The sequence below is a fragment of the Gallus gallus genome, chromosome 1 (assembly GCF_016699485.2).
Source record: "Gallus gallus isolate bGalGal1 chromosome 1, bGalGal1.mat.broiler.GRCg7b, whole genome shotgun sequence".
NCBI classification, from domain to species: Eukaryota; Metazoa; Chordata; class Aves; order Galliformes; family Phasianidae; genus Gallus; species Gallus gallus.
This window is the reverse complement of record NC_052532.1, coordinates 171,172,843-171,197,861: the sequence shown is the minus strand read 5'-3', so window position 1 is coordinate 171,197,861 and position 25,019 is coordinate 171,172,843. Positions and strand designations below refer to the sequence as shown.

The following is a 25,019-nucleotide window of genomic DNA, read 5'->3' as shown; positions in this document are numbered from 1 at the left end:
TGGAGCAGGTCCAGAGGAGGGCCACAAAGATTATCAGAGGGCTGGAGCACCTCTCCTATGGGGAAAGGTTGAGGGCTTGTTTATCCTGGAAAAGAGAAGGCTCCGGAGAGACCTCATTGTGGCCTTCCAATACTTGAAGGGAGTTTATAAACAGGAGGGGGAACGGCTGTTTACAGGGGTGGATAGTGATAGGACAAAGGGGAGTGGTTTTAAACTGAGACAGCGGAGGTTTTGGTTGGATGTTAGGAGGAAGTGTTTCACCCAGAGGGTGGTGACGCACTGGAACAGGTTGCCCAAGGAGGCTGTGGATGCCCCATCCCTGGAGGCATTGAAGGCCAGGCTGGATGTGGCTCTGGGCAGCCTGGTCTGGTGGTTGGCGACCCTGCACATAGCAGGGGGGTTGAAACTCAATGATCACTGTGGTCCTTTTCAACCCAGGCCATTCTACGATTCTATCATATGAAAATAATATGGTAGCTGGAATTAAACATGCATGTAGACTGAAGAAAAGTCATTGGGCTTATGTTATTGCCATTGGACAGAAAAGGGAGGAACAGATATTAATTCTACTTACAAAGAAATACTTGCTCAATAAGAAAGACACAATTGAGTAACTTCTGTTGAATGTTGCTTCAGCTGGTTTTGGCCATCTGCTGTGTAACTCCAAGATTATCAGGTTCGTGTGTTTCTTTCATTATCTTCAGGTCAAGCCAGGAAATCTGCAGCAGGATATGTTCAAGAGAAGTAAAAATCCACATGTTGTGCTTGTCACTGAAAGCAGGGAGCTTCATAAGGAGGCTGTTCAAAACATCCGCATCCTCCTGTCATCCAAGAGGGGCTACATCTTCATTCAGACGGACAAGCCTATATATACACCAAATTCTAAAGGTTAACATGCAAATGCTGTACTTCAGATGTTGAATATAGATGTTACATGGGCATGATTTAAAAGAGTAACAATGACTTGATCCTATCTAATGTAATTCCTTGTCTTTTAACCACAGCTATCTCTGTGCACACAAGACAGCTCAGATTTTACATTTCTCTTCTGCTACCAGGGTTTTTGCAGGGTCTGCACTGCATATCAGAGCAAACACACGGAAATGACAGAGGAGTCAGAAAGTCTTTCTCTTCTTACAGTGGGGGCCCCCCAAAAAATCTTTCTTGCTCAGAAAACTTTCCTTTCTGAGAAGAAAAAATAAATGTAAGAAATATTCTTTCTGTTTGCAATGTCAGTACTGAGCATCTTTTGCACTTTTGCACCACAGCAGTTGTGTTTGCTAATAGTTTAGTTAAGTAGCAAGAGAGGGAGGTAAAAACAAATGCTTAAGTGTTGCTGTAGACCTTGACTGAGGAAGGAATAGTAGATGGGTGAAGCTCCCTACATAGTTTTCAGAAGTGGCTTCAAAATGGTATGAAGTAATGTAAAATTCAAACTATGGAAGAATGTGATTTTTTTTTTTTTAATTTCTTACACTCCTATTTTTTGAAAAGAAGTATTTTATCCTAAACTCAGATACACACTTGTAGCCGACCAACAGTCGAAAGAACAAGAAGAAATAGCCTCAAGTTGCACAAGAGGAGGTTCAGATTGGATATTAGGAATTATTTATTCACTGAAAGGGTTGTGAAGCATTGGAACAGGCAGCCCAGGGAAGCAGTTGAGTCACCATCCCTGGAGGTATTTAAAAGATACGTAGGTGTGATGTTTAGGGACACAGTCCCTGGTAGACTTGCCCATGGTAGGTTAATGGTCTGAGTTGGTGATCTTTAGGTCTTTAACAACCTAAATTTCTATGAGTATAGTAATTACTATATAGAAAAGCCAGAAAATAAGTATGTGAACACATTTTCTTCTTCTGTTAACCAGTAAGATACAGGATCTTCATTCTGGACAATGCTATGAGGCCATCAGAAGATACCGTCACAGTTGCTGTGCTTGTGAGTACACGAATACATTTAATGGGTGTTTCTTCAGCACAGGCTGATGAAAGTCTTCCGCAAATAGTCCAAGAGTAAAACTGTGGCTATAGCTCCTCTCTTTTCCTCATCGCTATTTATATATTGTGAGATATAATTCATTGTTGGTGCATGGAGGGAGGGGAAAGGCATGAAAATTAAGGTCAGAAAATAGCGTGTGTCTTCCTTAGGATCAGTACATGAACATGAGTTTCTTTTTTAATATCTGGTTTATGTTTGCTTGTTTTCACTCTCTCAACAGAATTCAAAAGGAGTGGTGGTTATGAAGTCAGAACGGAAAATAAAAACAGTGTTCAGTGAAAATTTTGAAATACCTGACATTGCCGAGTATGTTACTATGCCCTCTGCCATGTCCAAATGTCTCTTTCTTTAGCTTTCCTTTAGGCCCTTCGTCTTCGGTTTGGTATTAATACACTGTGTTTAGAAACCTTTATTCTGTTAAGAAACAATTGAGCAAATGCTTAACCATCTGCCTCAATCATATGAAGAAAAGTTGAAGGAACTGGGCTTGTTTAGCTTGGAGAAGAGAAGGGTACAGGGAGATCTCATTGTGGCCTTCCAGTATTTGAAGGGAGCTTATAAACAGGAGGGGGAATGGATGTTTACAGGGGTGGATAGTGATAGGACAAGGGGGAATGGTTTTAAACTGAGACAGTGGAGGTTTAGGTTAGATATTAGGAGGAAGTATTTCACCCAGAGGGTGGTGACGCACTGGAACAGGTTGCCCAAGGAGGCTGTGGATGCCCCATCCCTGGAGGCATTCAAGGCCAGGCTGGATGTGGCTCTGGGCAGCCTGGTCTGCTGGTTGGCGACCCTGCACATAGCAGGGGGGTTGAAACTCAATGATCATTATGGTCCTTTTCAACCCAGGTCATTCTATGATTCTATGATATGATTTGATATGACTACATCCAGGAGAGCACTTCTGTAAGGGTTTAATTTATCAAGTGATTTGAAATGGACTTGAGCTTTTACTTACTGTTCAGTGTAAGTAAGTTTTTGTGTGCTATTCTAATTTTGACATCACAGTGAAGATGAGGTATAGGTAATGTACCGTGGAGTGCCTGTTTCTGTAGGTTTATCAGAGGCAGTGCATGGTACATGCAGTTTGCAAATGAACTATCTTGCAGTTCCTCATAGAAGTCTGTTGGAGTGTTACCTAAAAAGTTGGGAAGTACTTTTCTAGCTCCTACAATAAATGACAAATCCATTAATAAATAGATTTTAGATTGAATCATAAAAAGGACAAAACTAGTATTTAGCAATAACTTAAATATTTTAGCATCACAACATATCTGAGGAATCTTAATTAATTATTTTCTACTGAATGTGAACTTTAGGCCTGGAAGTTGGAAAATCAGAGCCTGGTTTCAGCAGTATGAAATGTCCAATGCTTCAGCTGAATTTGAAGTTAAAAAATACGGTATGACAATATTTAATTTGGATTATATGTAGGAGGTCATCACTACTGATTTAAAGATATACTGCAGGGATCAAATCTGGCTGTAACTAGATACTAGTTACTAGATACACGGTTCACAGCATTTCAGTTTCTCATTGCTATGTCTTTTGTACAGAATGAGAATTCTTTGTGTCTTCTCTTTATATTCAGTAAACAAAGAAGTGAACAAATTTAAAAACGACAAAATAAAATGCCAGTTTAATTTTAAAAATCAACTTCAATTTTATTCCCAAATGATCATTTTGCAGAAAGTAAAATGGAGATATACTGTTTAAACCAACTGTTCTCTCACAGTAGAATGCTGTTTGGAAGTTGATTAGAGTTGTCACCATATTCAGAAAAGCTTTCTATAAGGAAACTAAGGGCACCATGTAGAAGTGTAGAAATTCAATAGTTTGAAGGAATAAATTACTTGATTTATGTGTGCCAAAATTACGCTACCTTCAAAATCTTTGTATGATATTTCTTAAAAAAAAAATCCCTTAGGTTTATATTAAAATCTCAGTTTCACAAATCCATGACATTTCCTTTAGCTAGTGGATAAGTAGTGGATAACTAGTAACAGACAAGTGGATATTACTGCATCCTCTGCAAATGTCTACAGGCAGGAACAGATGAATGACTGTATCCACAATTAATACCAACACAGTTGATGCTGAGGACCTCATGTCCACACTAAATGCATTTCAATGTGGGTTTCCTTCAGACTACTTCTAGTCCAGGGCATTGAATGCCCAACAGTGGCTGGAGATCATCTTCTGAGTTACTGTCATAGGGTAAATCCATTTCATATATCCCAAGACTGCTTCACTAGGTGAAGCAAAGCAGAGTAAGAGAAGATAGTCAGGAGATTTGCTTCAGAGTTATGATCCAAACGAAAGACTAACACAGCTCCATTCATTTCGGAGAGTGTTGCAACATGCCAGGTATTTAAGATGAGTTCCAACAGCACATGTCATCATGACTTTACAGTTTTTGTTTCTTTGTTTTTTTTTTTTTTTCATGTAGAACTTCCATCTTTTGAAGTCAAACTGATCCCACTTCAGCCATACTACTCCATCTGGAATGAAAACTTCGTATTTGATATCGAGGCAAAGTAAGTGTGCTCAAATTGCGGTCATTTTAGAAGGCAGATGGGTAGATAATGAACTTTGCTGCTGCTTCTTTTCCTCATCATTAACAGTTAACCAGGTTCTGAACTTACTTGAATTTAACTTTATTCTCTTGTACTCTCTGTTTCTGCTTTATTGCTAAATTTTGGCGCTGGTGTGAAGTGCTACATAGGTCCAAGTGGTCGTGATCAAAATGAAACAAGATTTTCTTTACAATTTTAGTAGATGGATGACAGTTGAGAATTCTCTGTGTTGCTAAGAAAGATTCCAGTCAAAATAATAACCAGTTTTCCTTTATACTTTTTGCTTTAAACATATGGAATCAATCTAAAGCCTCAGACGTTGCTATTTAATGCAATTCAAATAGAAATGGATTCAGTTCAATGGATTCATACTAGAAATTTTCTTCTATGAAATTTTCTAATCCTCAATGCCCGGTGAAGTTTGGAAGTAACAAATTCATTCTTACTTGAGAATAGTGATTTTATGCAGAAATTCCTTTGAATGGAGGTGAATACAGTTAATCGGAGGAGTTTATGTAAGCATTGCTATGGACATGTGCATTACTTCATCTCAGTTTGAGTTCAACATGACACCATGTTCAACCTGAACCATCCCAGGGAAGATTCCTGAGTACTTCAGATTGGCTGCGGGCTCTCTGGCCAATGCCTGGCACAGGCTCAGCCTCAGCCATAGAGCACTCCCCATATAACTCCCAGAAGCTGTTTAGACGTCAGCACAGAGCAAGGCCCACTCCAGGTCAGCAGTCTGGATGTCTGTTTAATTTTATATAATCACCTTATCCCCAGCAGGGTGCACGGGATAGCTGTGTTGCGTGGTCCCTGACATTGTATCCAAGCAGAATACTCACCATGCACCCCCAAGTCCTAGTGGGTTTTATTTTCAGTTTTATTTTCCAGCTAATCCCTGGACAGCTTATATACACTTGCTCTTCTGCCAACTGTCACCGAGCTCTTCACATTTCATGCTGATTCCTCCTTTCCCCAGAGTACCCTGTGAGAGCAGACAGGTTTCAGCATCAGTCTCCTTTTGCTTGGCTGAGCAAACTCAGCACCTCTGGTCTCAGGAACATGGAATCATTTTGGTTGGAAAAGACCTTCAGTATCACCAAGCCTAGCGTCCCATCACTAAGTCCCATCACTAAACCAGGTCCGTTAGTGCCACATCCACATCTCTTGATACCTTCAGGGATGGAGACCCCACTGTTTCTCAGGGCAGCCTGTTCCAATGGAAGACCACACTGCCCATGAAGAAATAATCCTAATATTCAATCTAAGCCTTGCCTGATTTACCTGGCAAGGCCTCAGGTGGTTTCCTCGTGTCCCATCACTTGTCACCTGAAAAAAATCCAACACTCTCCTCACTGCAAACTCCTTTAATCTGGCTCAGCATCTTCTTCTCCAGTATGAACACTGCTGTTCCCTCAGCCACTCCTCATAACTCTTGTTTTCTAGTCCTCTCACCAGCTTCACTGCTATTCACTTGCTCACCTTTATTTCTTTTATTTGTTATTCTTTTTGTTAGTTTTATTCATGAGTAGTTGATAACATCAGTGATACCAGATAACTAGAATTTTCTGTATGTTACTGCAGCGTTCAATTTTGAGTTTATGAACTGCATGTGCAGTTCCTCATATATGCTTTACTGTTGTAAATGATGTATAAATTAATGTTGTAATTATTTATGAGGCAAAATAACTCAATACTGTTCATTTGTTTATTGAAAAGGTCCTAGTGATGTTAATAAGGCCTGCTCGACTTTCATCAAAATCAACATATCAAATTCCTTTTAATTGTGCTTGCTACTCTGAACTGGCCATGCATGTAATTAACAAATGATTATTTGATATATTGACTGTTGTTTCCCTTAGTTGCTAGTTCTGTCATTTTAAGCAGTTTTCATAAGAATTCCTTCTCAGTCTTCTGAAAAATTTTAGTTTCACTGATACAGATGAATGCTGTTGATCAGGTCAATTTGAAAGTGTCACTGTTTAAACAAAAATAAGCCATTGTAGAACTGAAAAGAAGAATCTCCACAGCAAGAGCCAATACCATGGGGGGTTAGAATAGGTGATCTTTAAGGGTTTTTCTGGCACAAACCATTCCATGATTCTATGATATGAATGTTGATAGGTCTCATGTGGCATGTTACATGCTTCCCTGCAGGAGGATGCCAAGGATCCTGTATCTGCCAAGGTCTTCTTGAGTAAGGAGCCTGCTAGGTGCAACAGCATACCCTGTTATCTCGCCCCATCATCTGTATGAGAGCTCAGGGATGTTCTGGCCACATAGCTGGAAGTATTTCACCCACAAAAAGCATCTATGCTATATTGCCTGAACACATATGAGAGATATGAGGTGGATGGTGTTTATTCTGCCTAATGCAGATATGGAAACTTCAGCAGATGGGATCTGAGCCTTGAGGTCCTTAGAGGTACTCATGCATCATATAGTTCCCTGATACTGCTCAGCCCATTGGTTACCCAGTACAAAGGAATCAGCTGTTCATCCAAATAAAATAGATTGGATGCCTCCCTCGCTAACTGAGTAGTGGGTTGGTTGTGTGAGACCTCACATATCTGTGCCAGTAATGTTTTCCTTAGTCTGTAAACAATACAGAAATTTACTCAAGTATAAATTTTGTCAGATGATGACTCCTCCGAATGGGATTCTGACAAGGTGATTTACTACATACACACATCTAATGAAATCACTGATTCTTATATGGGCCTGTAGCAGTCTTCATGTTTGTATGATCAGTGGGTGGAACTATTTTTCATTTTCAAGGTATCAGTTACAGTCAGTACATTCACAAGTATGCCTATTTTATTTTAGCATAAAATTATTAACTTGATTTATGCTTAATTTTTGTCAGTGTAATGATTCATCTCCTCACTTTTTTTCCCTCCAAAGACACTCTTATGGAAAAGGGATTGAAGGTATTGCATATGTACGATTTGGCATAATTGATGAAACTGAGAATAAAGTCTTTATTCCAGGCCTGGAACAACAGCTGTCAGTAAGTACTACTAGCGTTCAGTGGAATTATTCAGATTTATCCCAAGTGAGCTGAATATTGTCAGAAATCATTGAAATATACATCCCTGTAGTACTATAGTCAGGCAATGAACATTTTTTTAATCCTAATGGCAACAGATCAGAAAAGGAAGTCACTGTTTTTTGCTTCTCTTATAGATTCAAAATGGAAAAGGAAGAGTTACTTTAACTACACCACTTCTGGAAGAGAAATTAAAAAAGAGTATTTCCACTCTGGAAGGGTTTCATTTATATATTGCTGTTACTACTGTAGAAACTGCGAGTGAGTAGATTATGCCTTCGCTGATACAGTCCGTAATATTTACACTGAACTTTCTCTAGGATGATCCTTCATGTGAGCAACCTTGTCCCATATTTAGAAGCCCTGTGAAGATACCTAACATATCCTAGACCATATTAAGTGGCATCAGATGCTTGTATAGAGGCAACTGAATTGCTGCTCCCCTTGTGACCTTGTCTGAGTATTTGCCTCAGCCAGATCTACTCCTTACATGCAGAGTTACAAGCTGAGCATGGTGCTCTATCTTACTTTGATTGCCAGCTAGCTCAGATGTCAGTGGAAAGATGAGATGTGCACCACAACCATAGTGCAATGCAGAGTCCTTGTGACTCCTGCTAACTGTCTTATGCCTTGTCACACTTTCCACATCTAGTGCTACAGTAAGTTATCCTAAGAATTATCTTGTTTTTACAATGATTGTTGACCATTTCATCTGTTCCACTACAAAACTTCTATTGAAAATGCAATGCCTAGGAGATCATCTTTCCCACATGCCAGCTGGCTAGGAATTGACATCAAATCCTGGCAGATCTCTGCTATGGCCTACATAAGGCAGACCCAAAATGGTAGCAGGGCTAGTTTAAATTCATATATTGCTACGTTGAAGTCTTAAAAGGTGAGCAAAACAGCAAGGTTGCTCTGAAGATGGGGGAGAGTGTTAAGTATCTTAGACATCTCCTTCAGGGCTGAAGAGTTTAGCTTACATATACAATATTGTCCAAATAGTATGATTTTGCTATTCATTTAGGATGAAATTCATTTAGGAGGAAATGAGGCTGGAATGTACCTACCAAAAATATTCCTAGGGAATAGATAAATATTTTCAGGGTTTACTAAAAAGGATTTGTATAGACATTTGTTCTTAGCAACGCTAAACAGAGTAAGACCTCCAGATGTCTTACAATTATCCACAGGAGATCACTGAGTTGAACTGGGTGCAGTGGTGAATGGCTTAATTGGGTTGCAGTGAGTACTGTTGTCAGTCATAAGAGGCATGAATTTCAGTGCTAGTTACTGAAGTTGAATCTGCAATGGAGCTGACTCTACAAACATGGTCAATATTTGTCCTGTTGTTGTTTAAGGGAGATCGGTCCCTTTTACTTTAAATATCTGAAAGTAAGGCACCTGGCCAGAGCTAGATTCTCTGGCACTTTGTATATGGTAAGCAGAGAAGATAGATGGGGTAAACCGTACTCCAGGGATGTTTCTACGCACTGGTTATAGGAGTCTAGTTACTTAGCTCAGAATTAAAAATTCCTAAAAATCCTAAATATCAATTAGAATTTCTTAGAATCCTAAAATTAAGTCAATTACATTCCAGCAGTGCAATTTATTTATTTATTTATTTTGTATGATTTCTATAGTTACTTGCATGTACTACAGCGTTTATTTCAAGAGGAAAAAGGGTTTGTTCCCATTACCACAATAGTATGATGAATCTCATGGTGTGACATGGTCTCTTCCCCTCTGTGCATACCTTCTCTTCCATCCACACACAGGTTCTATCCACACTTGCATGCTTGCTGGGTTTAGTATTGCATGCATGCATGCATGGAAGAGCAAGGCTGGAGAACTTTACTGGCACATTTCCACCTTGCAGTGTTTAAAGCGGAAAGTAAGGACTAAGGAAATGATGTCTCTCAACACACTTCGTTTTAATCAAGGCATGCTTTTAGAAGTAGCTGGAGGAAGCATAACAGAGCACTTCACAGCTTTCAATTTCCAAGCACTCAAGGGCACACAGTTGCTGGTGCCAAATGTTTGGAGCACTGGACACAGAGAGCTGACACTGGGCTGGCCCATCTGTAGTTATGCTCCCAGTAATCCTGTGCCGAACTCCTCTTCTCAGGGAGCTCTTCAGGGAGGAATCACAGTAGTTATCTGTATATACAATGATTAAAATGCAGTAAAAATGGAAAACCACAGATGCTATGGTAATACGTAAGTAAATAGTTATTACTCTCATGGCAGTGCGTACTGTTTGATACCAACAGGTGGAGAGATGAGGGAAGAGGAACTCAACAATGTGAAGTTTGTGAAATCTCCTTATGTTGTTGATCTGTCTAACACCAAGAAGTACTTTGTGCCTGGAGCTCCCTTCTCTGTTGTGGTATGTAGTATTTAGCTATCTCTGCCTCCATAGCATAGTTGGATCTTATCTGATCCAACAGGAATTTTGTAGGAGACACCTTCAGGAGCAGGCCCAACATGGACATACTATTGGTGTTTCTGGTTTGTCCTGAGCTTGAGCAGGGAAGTTAAAACCAGAAAATGCTGCTTCTGTTCTGGAAGTCATCTGTGCATGTCATCTGTGTTGCATTGCAAGGTTTCATAAAAATAGCAGCAGTCTCTTCCTCACTTCCATATAGAAAGGGTAAAAAAAATCATGTTGTATCAGTTTAATCCTGTATCAAATTAAAATTATGAAAACTGAAATACAGAGTATTGACTTTTTTTTTTTTAATTGCATTTAAGTTAGTGAGTTTTAAAACCTGAAACCTTCAAGTTTTCCCTCAAATTTTTCTACAAGCTGTCAAGGTTAGAAATTTACCTAAAAACGGTTGAAGAAGAATATCTCTGGGATCTGATGCTAAATGAAGATCTAGGGCAGCTGTTATTTTTTGCTCATTGATTTTAATCTTAGCTGGAATCCAGACTGAGTCAATTGCTATATTTTCTCTCAGAGTTGAAATCTATAAATGCTTCTGTGTACAGTTTTGTATTTCTTTTTAATCTATAAAAATACTCACTTCTTCATTGTGGGCATTTTTTAAACCAAAAGTTTCTTTGAAGTAACAGACAAAGATTTTATTTTTTTTTCCAATAGGCTTCTGTCACTTTGATTGATGGCTCTCCTGCTGCCTCCCTGCCTGTCACTGCTACTGTCACCTTACCTGGAAAGTCCTCCATGAAGAAGACTGCACTTTCTAATAATGATGGCCTAATCCCCCTCACATTTGACATCCCTGCAGATGCCCAGAGTCTTCAAGTAGTGGTAAGGAAAACCCAGACATTCATGTTTAAAAGCACACTGTTAAGAAGAGCTCTTTAGACAATTGCAGATGTCTGAGCAGCTATTTGGTTTTCATTACCACAGAGAATGGAAGATGAATTCTTACACCATATTCACAACTTTTTGTCAAGGTTGTATGAGATATCAGACAGATCAGGGTGCTGAGGGATATCTAGGTGTACATGAGAACTTTGAGAGTATCTATGGGTGGTGACCCTTTTTTGTATGATTCCAACCTGCATTTTCTTTGTATGGGGAATATGAATGGGTCTGTAAGGAATATCACCATGAGAAGTAATAGCAAATGATGAGAAGAGGTCATAGAAAAACATCAGGTGCAATATAGACTACATCTGGATGCTCAGAGGGTTTGATTATGTGCACAATATAAAAACAGAAAAAAGGTATTGAATTACCACTGTGTGATTTTAAGCTATTTATTCCAATTCAGAAAAAGCCATACCTGAAAAATATCAATAACTAGTACAGCAAGAGATAAAATAAGGTCAGAGAAAAAGTAATGAAAAACCTTGGTCTTTTGATGCCATGTTCTGCTAACGTGGTCTCCGTGGGGCCTCATCTCATTTCTCAGCATTTTCAGAATAACCTGGCAAGATGTGAATTGAGAGATACCGCATATTGTCTCTTGAGGGACACCTAACTCACTCTGTCCTTTCCTCCCCTGACAGGTAAAGGCCGAAGAGGGAAAAGAAAGATTAGAATCACCTGAAACCAGTATCAGAGCTGAAAGATACCAGTCTGCTAGCCGCAACTACCTTAGCATCAGCATCCCACATACTGTCTTGGCACCTGGAGATACTTTACGAGTCACCTTAAATGCCATTCATCAGTCTGGAAGTGGAAAGATTGACTTTTTCTATTATATGGTAAACAGAACAGTGGCATATCAATAATTTCTTCTAGAAACTATGCTTTCCAGAACATCTAGGACAGCCAAGGTGATCAGTGTCCTAGCACACCAAACCTACCAAGAGAGGTTGAGGGAAGTGGGCTTGTGAAGTCTGGGGAAGAGGCTGAGTAAGTTACTACCTATTTCAAATTATTTGAAGAGAGATTACAGGCGTAACAGAGACAAACTTTCTTAGGTGGTGTCATATAATATAACCAGGGGCAAAGTCTACACACTTTAGCTTGAAAGATTCATTTTGGGAAAATCTTTTCACTAATGATGAATACAGCAGTGGAAGAATTTTCCCAGAGTTCAGGGAATTGCCACTCTCAGAAGCACTCAATACTCACCTTGAGAACACCGTATCTGACCTGCTTATGCCAATGATAATCTATTTTTGAGCAGACAGTTAAACTAGAATTTCCACATAGAAATAGATTTCCACAAGTCCCTTCCAAAAATATTTCTGTGACTTCATTATTTACATACATTTTTATTTATCCTTGGACATAACGTACACAACTTTGAAATCTCTCTCTCTCTCTCTCTCTCTTTTTTTCTGAGTAAGAAGACATGATTATAAATTTTGGTCTGTAGTTACTAATAGTCTAAAGCAAATAGGTGCATGTGTATAACATCTACATTATTATGTGGATATATATATTAAAAATACTAAATTGAGATCCTCCCACTCCATCCAATCTGAACTCTTTCTTGTAATAAGCCTACTATTTTTATTGATGTAATTCTTATAGATACCTTTTCTTCAACTATTACAAAATTGTCTCCCTCGCTGTGAGCAGATCATTTATATAAATTAAGTTTCTACACCTAGAAACAGAAAATCCAGCCACATTCTAGGGGACCTTGAATATCTCTGAAAATGCCTTTTGAGGATATCTATTACTTATTACATGAATAATGCATGATTCTGAAATTGCCATGGATCCATATTACTTGCAGCTGATGTCAGTTAACAGGCAGGTCACAGTTATCTTCAAAAGAAGACGAAGGGCCATTGAAGGCATTGGCTGTTATGGTCCTAAATAACTTCTTGAAACTGGAGCAAAAGATCGGTTCTGGAGATGGAAAGGCCAGGAAAAAAACCTGCTCAGCCAGGACCAGGCATGCAAAATATTTATTCTGCTTAGGGAGACAAATGCATTCACAGATACATTCCAGGAGCAGATCTGCTGCATGTGAAATGTGTTTAATGTTCTTTATCTCTCTTCTCCTCATAATTTCCCTTGGCAGTTTAAATTTCCCAGGCTGAAAGCACCATGGCAAGAGTTCCCATTTATTTTTAATAGGACCCTTATATATTGGAATAATTGTATCCCAAGGAGTTAAATTTGGGTTTAGAGAGGTTTTTTAATAACGGGGCCAACCACGGTGTTGACATTGCTGATGATGATCTCTGGGAAGGAGTAGAGCTGGACAGGCAGGGTGACAGAGGCACTGCTCAGCAATGAGGCTCTCTAGTCCTTAAATGAAGACTGTGAGGATTTCAGACAAGGTTACAACATAGCTTTGTTTCTTCCTCTGGCCCATTCCTTGTGCATTCAGGAAAGCTGCCTGTGTTTTATTTGCTGACTACTCATGAAAATAGGAAGAAAATAATTAAATAGAGCAAGATGTGCAGAAAACATTTAAGGGCCAGGCTATGATTCTTTACACTGAATAATACTTGGGTGATAAAACCTCCCATTCCAATCCCTCCATATCATCTGAAATATTCACTACAGATGGCAGATTAAATACAGCTGACACCTCCTGAGGGTGATGACCTGTTATTGCAGAACACAGAAGTAAAACTGCCATCTCTGAGCCCCTTTTCAAGTAGCAAGGCCAAGTGGAGGGAGGTAGACTTATGTTCAGACCTGGGCCACAGGACCAGTGCAGCAGAGGCTCCTCTCCTAGAGGCTCTGTTCTGGTCTCCTCCACCATACTGTTGAAGAATTAAAACTGTTAGGTGCCATTACAGAATAAAGTTCAAGCAGAAATGACCTCAGAAGATTATATCTATGCAGATATATAGTATAATATACATAATATACACAATGTGTCTGATATATATAACATATAATGCATATAGATTATAAAATTGTGTATTTATTGTACTTGATCTCTCGTTTGTTTCTATAGGTTATAGCAAAGGGACAAGCTGAGCTGTTGGGAAGGGTGTCCTCCTCAAACAAAGTAATAAACCTCAGAATCACTGAGAAGATGGTGCCTGCTTTTCGCTTCTTAGCTTACTACTTCATTGCAAACCAGGGTCGTCAAGAGATTGTTGCTGATTCTGTATGGGTAGATGTTATGGATGTCTGTGAAGGAAAGGTAAATTCAAAGCAAGTAGCTTCTGATTTTGTATTCCAAAATAATAATACAAATATTATCAGCAGAGAGTGCACAGCTGGGGTTGAAATGTAAAAGGCATAGTGGACATTTTCTTATTCATTTAAAAAGGGAATCATCACAATTCTTACTAAAAGGTGCAGCTGGTAAAGACTCTCAGGAACGATGTCACAGATAGCCCTTTTCTATAGGACAGGTTATGCCTTGAAGAGATGAAAAACATAATTTCATAAAGGTAAATCCCTGGCCTAGATAATAGAAATCCACAGCAAAACACCAGTAGATCTCCTGAGTGGCAGGATCTCGAGAACTCTCTCTGCAGTGAAGTTCATTGAATGAAAGAAAGTGAATTTACTGGGGGGAAAAGAAAAAAAAGAAATTTAATGTAAATTTTCAAGTTTGTGTTCTTTTTGAAGATTTTGTAACATTTCAAAAATACTTTTTTTTTTTTTTACTTCCTTCCATTAGAAAATGAAATGTGGAAAAAATAGGATTTTCTCTAAGACTTTTTTCACCTTTTATCTCCATCTTTTTGATACTATAAAGGAAAAAATAAAAGAACCCAGGGAGGCTGTGGATGCCCCATCCCTGGAGGCATTCAAGGCCAGGCTGGATGTGGCTCTGAGCAGCCTGTTCTAGCGGTTGGCGATCCTGCCCACAGCAGGAGGGTTGAAACTATATGATCATTGTGGTCCTTTTCAACCCAGGCCATTCTACGATTCTATGATTCTATGAACATTTTTCACAATAGCACGAAACACAATTAATTCACATTGGTGGTTATGTCCCATTGTAATATAACATCCAGACACATCTTCTAACCTTCCTCTTAGTGCCCCAGTGGGGGTTATCTGCCAAAAGGTAGGATCCCAAGCAGAAAAACTGCCAAACAGAAACATCCCCCAGCCTCACACTGCTGACAAACACAGTTGACATCACTGTCTGCCCAAAGAGTGCCTGTATTTTATTAACAAATGTGACATTTTTGTTTCAATATTTTCTATTTAGATTAAAGTGAGAACAGATCATGAGATATATGAACCAACCAACAACATCAAATTACAGATTGAAACAGACCATGCGGGAACTGTTGCCTTAGCTGTGGTTGATAAAGCAGTGTTTATTCTGAACAAGAAAAATAAACTCACATCCAAAAAGGTAAGATAACTTTAGGAAGAAAATATCATGCTTGCTAGCCAGGAAAATTTTTCCATGACTAATGAGAGGATCAAAATGAAATTAATGGCTATTAAATGCTTAATCCAAACTTTGCTAAACTTGAAAGTGTTCTTGCTCTTGCAATTTAAGATGTGTTTAAATGAGAAGTTTGGGATTTCCCATGTTACCACAGATAATTTTGTAAATTAAAAAAAAAAAACAAAACATTAATTGAAATTATTCCACAACCAAAACATCCCTCAGCTTTAATCTCAGTTTCCAAGTATAGTTTATGCCAACTTTCTGCAAGTTAAAGGCAATGAGAATTTTATTATAATAGTAATAATAAACTTGCAAGTATGTACAATCCATCTATGGTATTTTATTTGGCAGGTATTTAAGGCAATGAATTCATATGATCTTGGATGTTCCAAAGGTGGTGGTGCAGATAGTGCTCAAGTTTTTACTGATGTTGGTCTTGCCTTTTTATCAGACACAATTAAATCCAATCTTCGGGAAGGTAAGTGAAACCTGTCCTTTACCTTAGGTGTTTGTACAAATCAGTTTACAACTGGGGAAGTTGATTGCTTAAAAATTAGGAAGATTTTATCATGCTGTTGTAAGAGCTGCTGTCCCTGTGGATTTTTATTTTCCTGATCTTCTGCTGGGTGCTGGCAGCTCAGACAGCCCAAATGTTGGCTGCTGATCCACTGGTATTCAGCTCAGTTAGCGTAGGGCAATAGTTGGCTGGGACTGAAAGCAGTGGATCTTCTGTAAATGAGATGTGTCCTAATATAGGTCTTCCATGACTGAGATGAGTTATCTGACTGACTAGAATAAAAAACCAAACTTTTCTATTCTTCCTTCCCAGGGTATACCTGCCTCCAGGCTACCAGAAGGGAGAAGAGATCTTTGGATTTCCGGAAGAAAATGTTAGGAATTGGTATGTCCACTCACCTGGATGGCACGAAAGGACTAGTAGGGATAGGTGATATCAAGGTGGTATTCAATATTTCTTTGCCAGAAGTCACCAGAACTTTTGATATCAGTGACTTTCTTCAAGAGCAAGAATACAGCCATGAATGTTCATACCATGATATCTAATTCCAGTGTGTCACATTCTCAATCCAAAGAGAAAGCTTATACTGGAATATTTAAGATGTGATAGGTTCTATGCTTTGCTCCTCTGTGGACTGATTTTAGGATGAAGCACAGCTCTCTGATTATAGGTAAACTGTTGCAATGTCAATTAATCTTAACTGCAAATAACACCAGGAATGAACACAGTGAACACCTTTATGCTTCCTGCTGTTTCCACACCTCTAATTCTGGTCTTTAATTGTGTTGCAGTTAGCAAATATCAAGATGCTGACCTACGCAAATGCTGTGAAGATGGAATGAAAATAAATCCCATGAAGCTTTCTTGTTCAAAAAGGTTAACGAGAGTGACTGGCACTCCCAAATGCAAAGAAGCTTTCAAGGACTGTTGTGAAAGTGCAATAGCCCTCAGGAAGGAGGAGGCAGCGAAGAGGAGAACTGCAGTGAGCTTGGCACGAAGTAAAAAATGTTATACCACTGTCTAAAGAAAATTACCCTTCACAGAGGGGCAAAGGAAAGCTAAGGGTTGTTTGATCACTTGTGGCCTTTTCATCAGTGATGCTATCACTATAACTCCCAAGTAATTCCAAAAACCTGTCTTCAGCCAGGGACAATTTTATTTCTGTCTTTCTCCCTTTCTACTCCCCACAGTCTCTCCCTCTGATCAAACAGCCCATGACACCAAAAAAAAACCAAAACCCTTCACATTGAAAATGACCATATTCAGAGTCTTTGCCACTCATTACTTAAGGGGAATTTTTTCTTGTTTGGCACCATATAATTATTGAACACAGAAAGAAAAACGATCTTTTCTCAATGACAAAAATCTTTGGTCATTGCTTCTCTCTCTCTCTCTCTCTCTCTCTCTCTCTCTCTCTCTCTCTCTCTTTAATGCATAACATGAAACCCACATGAATTTGTTTAGGCTGCTTTTCAGTGCTGCCTTCTCTTTGGCAAAAGCTCTGCAAGACATTGTATGGTCAGCAACAGAAGTGTTCAGAAGAGAAATCTCACTTTTTTTTTTTTAATAGACTATGATAAAGAAGAAGAAATATTTGAGGAAATGACACTCAATTTGCGCAGTTATTTTCCTGAAAGCTGGTGGTGGCAATTAAAAGAAGTGAAAAATCCTGGAAACCATAGGTACTGTAATTACCTAGCTAGATGAATACATCAAAGTTTGAACAATAATATATATATAAATATGAGTTTTATATGTTAGGAGAGGAATTCAGAATAATTCCAAGTGTTTTGTCTCCAGAACTGTGGGAAAATTTTTGCCTTATAATACTCAAACTTGGGTACATAACATTTACACATCATGCATCCATCCTAACACATTCTGTTTTGTGTTTCTTAGTGTAACCAGCATTGCTCCTGACTCCATAACTACCTGGGAAGTTCAGGCAATAAGCATATCTCCCCAAAAAGGTAAAAAAAATTGTTATTTTATTGGATTTATTTCATGATGATGAATAGAGAATGTGTATTTCTTATGTCAGAGATGCAACGTCAACTTGACAGAGCAAGATAATCTGTACTGAAAAATATCCAAGTGTTTGTACCATTAAGTTTATTCTCTTTTATGCCATACTAAAGCTTAACAGGAAGTTAGGGGTAAATACATATTTTTGAAAACAAGGTGAAGTGCTATGAAGGGTGTACTGAACAATTAAAAAAGCCTCCTTTTCTTTCAAATCTCAAAACAGTCTCATTTGTCTTTCCTGTGGCTATAAGGGCACAAGAAATGTAGTGACAATACCACTTTATATTTTAGTATTTCTGGGAGTGAGTACTGACCATCTGTGCCCAGGTAATGGTCATGGTGCTTATTTACAAAAGTCTAGGAAAGGTCATTATGTTTTAAACATGGCCTCTGCAGGAAAGCTGGGCCATATTTAACTTACAAAATCTACAAATACTTCTGCCAAATTTTACTGATCAAAAACCATGGCTGTTATTCCAGACACCTTGTTTTTATCAACTGATCTAAAGTGTGGAATTTTCAACTCTCTTTTTTACTTATCCCAGGATTTTGCGTAGCTGACCCCCACACCTTTGATGTTTTCAAAGACTTTTTTGTGTCCTTGAGATTACCATACTCAGTCAAACGGCACGAACAACTGGAAATTAAAGCAGTGATTTACAACTATCTGCCCAATGATCTCCAGGTAAAATTACCACAGACTTTCTGGGCAACCCATGCCAGTGTTTGATACTTCTTGGTGAAATGGTTTTCCCATTTTACAGATGTAGCATTATGGTGATTTCACACTGAAGGCCAAGTAAACTTTACCACACCACTCTCACTCCTTCTCCTCAAAGGAAAAGAGTAAGAAAATATGAAAGAAAGGGACTACAGGATTAAGATAGGGACAAGGAGATTATTTGCCATCACATACAGAACCGACTCAGTGTAGGGAAATTAATGTAATGTATTGTCTATTGCTAACAGACTAGAGCAGTGAGAACTAAAAGCAAATTATACCTTCTCCATCATCCATGCTCTTCTACCTTCTTTCCCCAAGTGATACAAGGGAATGGGGGCTGCAGTCAGTCCAAAACACTTTATCTCTGCTGCTCCTTCATGGTCACTCTGCTGCTGTGCCAGGGTGGGGTCCGTCCCGTAGGATACCATCCTTCTTAAACCTATCCCTTCCTTAAATATGTTCTCCCAGAGCACACCCATCATGGCTCATGGGTCAGCTCTGAGAGTGGCTGTCCCTTTTGGATCTGGCTCTGATCTGACATGAGGCAGTGATTGGCTGTGCTCACAGAGGCCACCCCACAGCCAGCCTGTTACATAAACCTTGCTATATAAGCCAATACGTACATAGGAAATTCAGGCGAGCTAAATGAAAAATCCTTTCTGTCTTGCAGAATGTACGTATTGCTCTTTCCTTTTTAAACAAAAGTCTCCTTTTAGATCTGTTTCTCACTTCCCATTCTTATTTCAGCATTGGTGGAGCTGGAGCATTTTCCTTTGCAGTGATGCTTTAGTACTGATGGTAGACATTGCCTTGTTTCCATAGGTCACAGTGAAAATGGATGCAGTGAAGGGGCTGTGCACTGCAGAAGCAACAGAGAAGGCAGTGCAGCTGAAACTGGAAGCTAAGGGGAACTCAGCAACACCAGCCTATTTCTCAGTTGTTCCTCTGATTGTGGGAGAAATTCCAATTACTATTTCTGCTTTGGACTCAAAGACTGGGCATAGCGATAGTATTAGAAAGAACCTCAAGGTCGTGGTAAGTATAACTAGTTGATGGTGGGCATTTCATTAATATGTTTTTCTCCATTACATACCAACAACATCCTTCAGTGCACATCTCTTAATCTTTAAATTCCACCTGCTTCATCAATATGTATAAAAAGTACTTTTCTCATATGAAGTCAGGATTGAATATATTCATCCAGTGATGCTTTGAGAAGGAAGTAGACTTTCCTAAACATGAAGTTTAGCTCTATTATTTTATATCTAATTAATGGATCTCTAAGAGTAACAATTACAAAGGTAAAACAAACACATACAAACAAAGATATTGTATTGCTTATCTAATTACTGTTTCTTTTCCAAAATGATGAAGAGGAGTAGGCTTTTAGGCAAAAATGGCTGTTGAAATGTCAATAACGACCTGCACAGACTCATTACAACAACCAAGTAACCCACTGAGGGATATGAAACTTTGCACCATTAATATCAACATTGCAGACTTGTAGGTAAAGATGATGAATGGGAAGATGCAAATCTACTATTGTTACAGAATCTTTCTAGAGATCGACACTGTCTCAGAGTTCAGTGTTACACCAAAGTGTTAAAATTGTCTGGAGAAACAGCTTTACAAAAGACATGCTTTTGAAAGAGGGACATGTGGAAATTAGAAGGGAAAAACCTTTGAGTTTTACCAATGTGAGGAACTCAGAATTTCGTGGATTTCATAGGAAACAGGCTTATGAAAGTGAGTCCACCAGTGAATTTACCTGCACAGCTCACAAAGTTGAGAACAAACTTTGAAGTTTCATTTTTTCAGGGTTTCAGTAAAAAGAATTTCTTCTAATGAAATGTATCAGTTATAATAAAAAGTCAATAAAAAATGATTAGTTTTTCAACTAGGACACTTTAATTCTGGTTTCAAGCTTCATTTTTACCTGGAAAGAAATTTCACTCCAAAATAACCTATTTCTGCCATCTGCTGATCTGAAGCAGATGTGAAGATCATCGATTTCATGCAACTTAATTTCAGGTGTGAAATTGCAAACGTTTTTACTTTTCTTTCTTCATTTGTACAGGCTGAAGGTGTTTTACAAAGAGAAGAACAGACAATTTGCATTAATAGCAACTGTAAGTTACACTTATGATTTAGACATAGATGAAATCTTGTGCAGGAATAGGAATTATGAAGCCTGCTGTGAATATGGTGAAATACTTCTTAAGTTAAAAACATTCTTCAGCCAAAACATAGCAAAAAGACTCAGGAAATACTAATTTTTGTATAGATGCTTATAACTGATTTGTATTACATTTGTGTTTAACGGTAGCATTCTTATTAAGTAGGTTTCTATTTTATTAATTAATGTGTATAAAAGGGGATAAGAAAGAGAACAACAAAGAATTGAAATTAAAAACAAAAAAAAATTATTGACAAGCTAAATTTAAGAATTATAAGTACCTTTCTTCATATGTTTCCATTTAACATTTCTAATAAAATTTCTGCTGTAATTGTCATCAACTGTAAGACATTCAGTGAGAAGTGTGTTCTAAAATTGCACTATATTTCTATGCTTAAAGAGTTTGAATGTTGAACCCTATTTATTTACAGTAAGATTCCATACAGTGGACGTCAGCAGACCATCTGATATGATACCGGGTTCTAAGAGTCACATGTTTGTTAGCCTGAAAGGTAAACATTTTCCATCAATACTTTTCTGGAAGTGAGAACAGACATGCCCCTTTTGCTGTTCATTTCTGAACACCAAGTCTCCATTCATTCCTATGTTTTCTGCCATGATCCAAATGGTCTGTCTTGCATGCCCAGGTTGTAAAAGAAAGCAGCCCCAAGATTCATCCAGCAGCTTACCTCATTCTGATTGCCCCTTCTCATTTGTATTGGATAGAATCAAATCATCAAATGAGAAAATGGTAAATGTAAAGGTAAAAAATGCCAAACGTTTGACATTATTAAAGTATGATTATTTTCCCCCCCTGTGAGAGGATCAGTTCTGATTTGACAAGACCTTTCCAGTGAGAACCTGAGTCACCAGTCTTTGCCACTCTCTTTGCATCCCCACTTTCAACAGCCTCAGGACTCCCTATATTCCATGTTACCTTCCTGTCCCAGCATTCTTCCTCCAGCTTCTCCAGGACCCGGCAGCTCACCCTTGCACTTCTTCAGCCTTATGAAGTCACAAATAGGTGAAAATGGCTTAATAGTGAGAAGTATGAAGCAGCTGTAGAATCAGGGCATGCTGAAGTGTCAACTTATTGTTAATATCACATTTACTAATGTTACACTGGTCAGTTTGAAATGCTATATGCCTTACAGATTATGTCTTTTACAACAGGAAATCCTATGGGTGATTCTGTTGAAAACTGTCTTAGTCTCAATGGAACTGAGAAACTTATTCAAGTGCCCACGGGCTGTGCAGAGCAAACAATGGTGAAAATGGCTCCCACGGTCTATGCTATTGAGTATTTGGATGCCAGTGAGCAGTGGAAGAACTTTAATCCTGAACGAAAGGATGAAGCCATTAAGATGATTGAAAAAGGTACACAGGAAAAAAAAAACAAAAACAAAAAAAAAAACAACACACAGACCAACAAACACTGGCTTTGTTATCTCCTCACATTGTACACTTACTATTGCTAATTGCTGAAGGAGTGAGCATTGTCTTAACACAGTCAAGCAGAAATGCCATTGGCAGCCTGCAGACAGATAGGAGAAATGAAACTAGTAGTGAGGAAGATTTAGGTGGCTAACTGCTTGCGTCTGACATTGTAGAGTATTGACATTCACAGTCCATCCTCTCCCTTGCCGATTTTAGAAGCAGAAAGTGAAATTTAAGTTGATCAGTGTCAACTCAGATCAAATAGACAGCCATGGGCAGTTGTAGAGTGTGAATTATTTCAGACTACTGCAGATGTGATATAGATATGATACAGATGTTGTCAAGATAATAGCAGCCAAGATCAGAAACCAAAAACTCATGAGTTTTAAAACTTAATCTGACATGGGTAAATGATATTTTTTATATTTTTTGATTTTGTGCACCATGAAGTCAACAGTTGGAGAAGTTTTCAATAATGGGGAATAAGTTTCCCAACACTCGCCATGGAGAAAATGCTTTGTTAACTATGTATGTATCTATACATACCTACAGTTTTCAGGTTGTTCTCATGGCTCTACTAAATCAAGCAAGGCAAAGTACCTCAAAAGCTTTGCCCTTTTTTTCTTTGTCAAAGGTCTACTGACCCAGACATTTCATACTTGATGAACACCTCCATGCACCCAGTCCACTAACCAATGCTGAACACATCCATGTTAATAAAAGTGATATATGAAAATTATCAAGAAATATGTATATATTCTAAGCAGTTTTGTGCTGTCTTGTTCATACAGGTTATATGAGACTGCTTGAATTTCAGAAGGATGACGGTTCCTATGGAGCCTTTAAATCAACACCCAGTAGTGTTTGGTAAATGTATTTTTCATAACTAGCTTTGGTTCTTTTTTTTCCTCCTAAAATGCCACTATTACCATTTTATGCAAGATTTTTGGGAGGGGGAATGATTTTCAAAGTTTAGTGAGCATGTTACTGCTTATGTACTTTTGTCATGGATAGCTGGTCCACTAAGACTGCTCATCTTTAGCCCTTTATGAAAGAGAGTTATACAGAGCCCCTGATTATTTTGCATTTGCCGCAGAGTATTCATACTGTCACTGCAATTCTAATGTTGCACAAGAAATCTCCAGCTTCCAATGATCACACTGTATTCAATATGATTCTATGCAGGGACTGAGTATGCTTAACTTCCAATTAATATTTAACTTCCAATTAATATATTCTTCAATAACTACATGTCAACACAAGTTTTAAATATTTTCTTTCATGCAGGTTAACTGCATTCATTGTTAAAGTACTCACAAGGTGCAAAGAATACATTCGTGTGGAAGACAGTCACATACAAAACTCGATTTTCTACTTGCTTAGTCAACAGCAGACAGATGGTTCATTTCATGACCATCATCCGGTAATGGACAGAAAAATGCAGGTGGGTCATTAGTAATAAGAAGAATCAGTTGCACATTTAAGGCTGGTAAGGAAAACGAATATCCTGAATTGCTGAATACCAAGAATTTATTATTATTATTATTTAAAGAAACCTGTAATGTAAGAAGAGCAAAATCTGTAATGTAAAATGAATCTGCCAATAGATCCATCAGAGAAACATGGCTAGTATATCACCACCTTTATCTTTTGATCCCATCTTGAGTGATTTTGCAGTTTACCTATGCTGCAAGAGGAATTAGAGAATCAGCTCCGAGATCTTTGTGCTTGGTAAAAATTCATGCTTTTTATTTTCATAGGTAGATAGAATAATAACTTATATTTTGTAGAATCATAGAATCACAGAATAATTAAGGTTGGAAAAGACCACTAATATCATCTAGTCCAACCATCAACCTACTACCATGCCCACTAAACCACGTGTCTCAGTGTGACATCTACATGTTTCTGGAAAACCTCCAAGGAAAGTGACTCCACCACCCTGAGCAGCCTGTTCCAATACTTTACCACTCTTCCTGAGATGAAATTTTTCCTAGTATCCAACCTTAAAGGAGTCTCCAGAGTTCTTCTAGTCCAAATCCACCCAGAACAGGCCTCATTAGATCAGGCTGCTTAAGGCCATGTCTTGCTGAGTCCTGAGCACCTCCAAAGATGAAGACCCCAGAGCCCCTCTGGGTGTTTCAGTATTTAAACACTCCAATGAAAAAGAAAAATTCTAGTATTTAATAAGAATTTTCAAGAGTGTACATTAGCCTATACATCTCCTGTAAGTATCCAGAAACACAAAATTGTTACTCTCTGTGCATGTAGGGTATAAAAATGCCATTTCCAAAATCCACTGAAAATACAGTTACCTTCGCATGGACCTTACAAAGGAAAACAACCATTTTGTTTATAGTTTTTAAAACACTTGTGTAGCTTTTACCCTCAAAGCCAGTATAGTTACTGTTAAAACCAATCAGCTGAGAAACTGGCGAAAGAGCTTTTAACCTGTCTATGTTGCGATACTTATCTTCTATTTGATATTTACTTCAGAAACTGCTCGCAGTTGTGCAGTGACTTACAGTCTCTCAGTGCAAATAATCTCTGTTTCTCTAAGCATTTGAGGCTGAGTCAAAGAGAAGGGTCATAATGATCCAGTTGTCAAAGAAGAGCATGAACAAAAGAATGAGAAAGAAGAACAGGAATGAACATGCACATCTTCAGGGAGCAAGAAAGCTAGAGAAAGCACTGTGTTTAGCTTATCAAGAAGTAAAATGATAAATGACATGGTAATGGTGTATATATCCT

General features: G+C 38.3%; 1 protein-coding gene across 3 annotated transcripts in view; it reads left to right on the top strand.

Annotated features, from left to right (window-relative positions):
• C4A (complement C4A (Rodgers blood group)) overlaps positions 1-25,019 on the top strand; it is a 52,817-nt gene that overhangs the window by 12,501 nt on the left and 15,297 nt on the right. For all 3 annotated transcript variants that reach the window (XM_040702478.2, XM_040702475.2, XM_046943584.1), the window contains 24 exons: positions 705-888; positions 1,871-1,941; positions 2,222-2,307; positions 3,321-3,403; positions 4,451-4,538; positions 7,488-7,593; positions 7,770-7,893; positions 9,906-10,021; positions 10,739-10,906; positions 11,614-11,811; positions 13,980-14,171; positions 15,198-15,347; positions 15,741-15,867; positions 16,219-16,290; positions 16,698-16,904; positions 17,477-17,588; positions 17,806-17,876; positions 18,477-18,616; positions 19,478-19,690; positions 20,733-20,784; positions 21,263-21,343; positions 22,005-22,208; positions 23,060-23,135; positions 23,556-23,712. In XM_040702478.2, the coding sequence (XP_040558412.1) occupies positions 705-888; positions 1,871-1,941; positions 2,222-2,307; positions 3,321-3,403; positions 4,451-4,538; positions 7,488-7,593; positions 7,770-7,893; positions 9,906-10,021; positions 10,739-10,906; positions 11,614-11,811; positions 13,980-14,171; positions 15,198-15,347; positions 15,741-15,867; positions 16,219-16,290; positions 16,698-16,904; positions 17,477-17,588; positions 17,806-17,876; positions 18,477-18,616; positions 19,478-19,690; positions 20,733-20,784; positions 21,263-21,343; positions 22,005-22,208; positions 23,060-23,135; positions 23,556-23,712 (3,078 nt within the window). The remainder of the gene's footprint in view (positions 1-704; positions 889-1,870; positions 1,942-2,221; positions 2,308-3,320; positions 3,404-4,450; positions 4,539-7,487; positions 7,594-7,769; positions 7,894-9,905; positions 10,022-10,738; positions 10,907-11,613; positions 11,812-13,979; positions 14,172-15,197; positions 15,348-15,740; positions 15,868-16,218; positions 16,291-16,697; positions 16,905-17,476; positions 17,589-17,805; positions 17,877-18,476; positions 18,617-19,477; positions 19,691-20,732; positions 20,785-21,262; positions 21,344-22,004; positions 22,209-23,059; positions 23,136-23,555; positions 23,713-25,019) is intronic.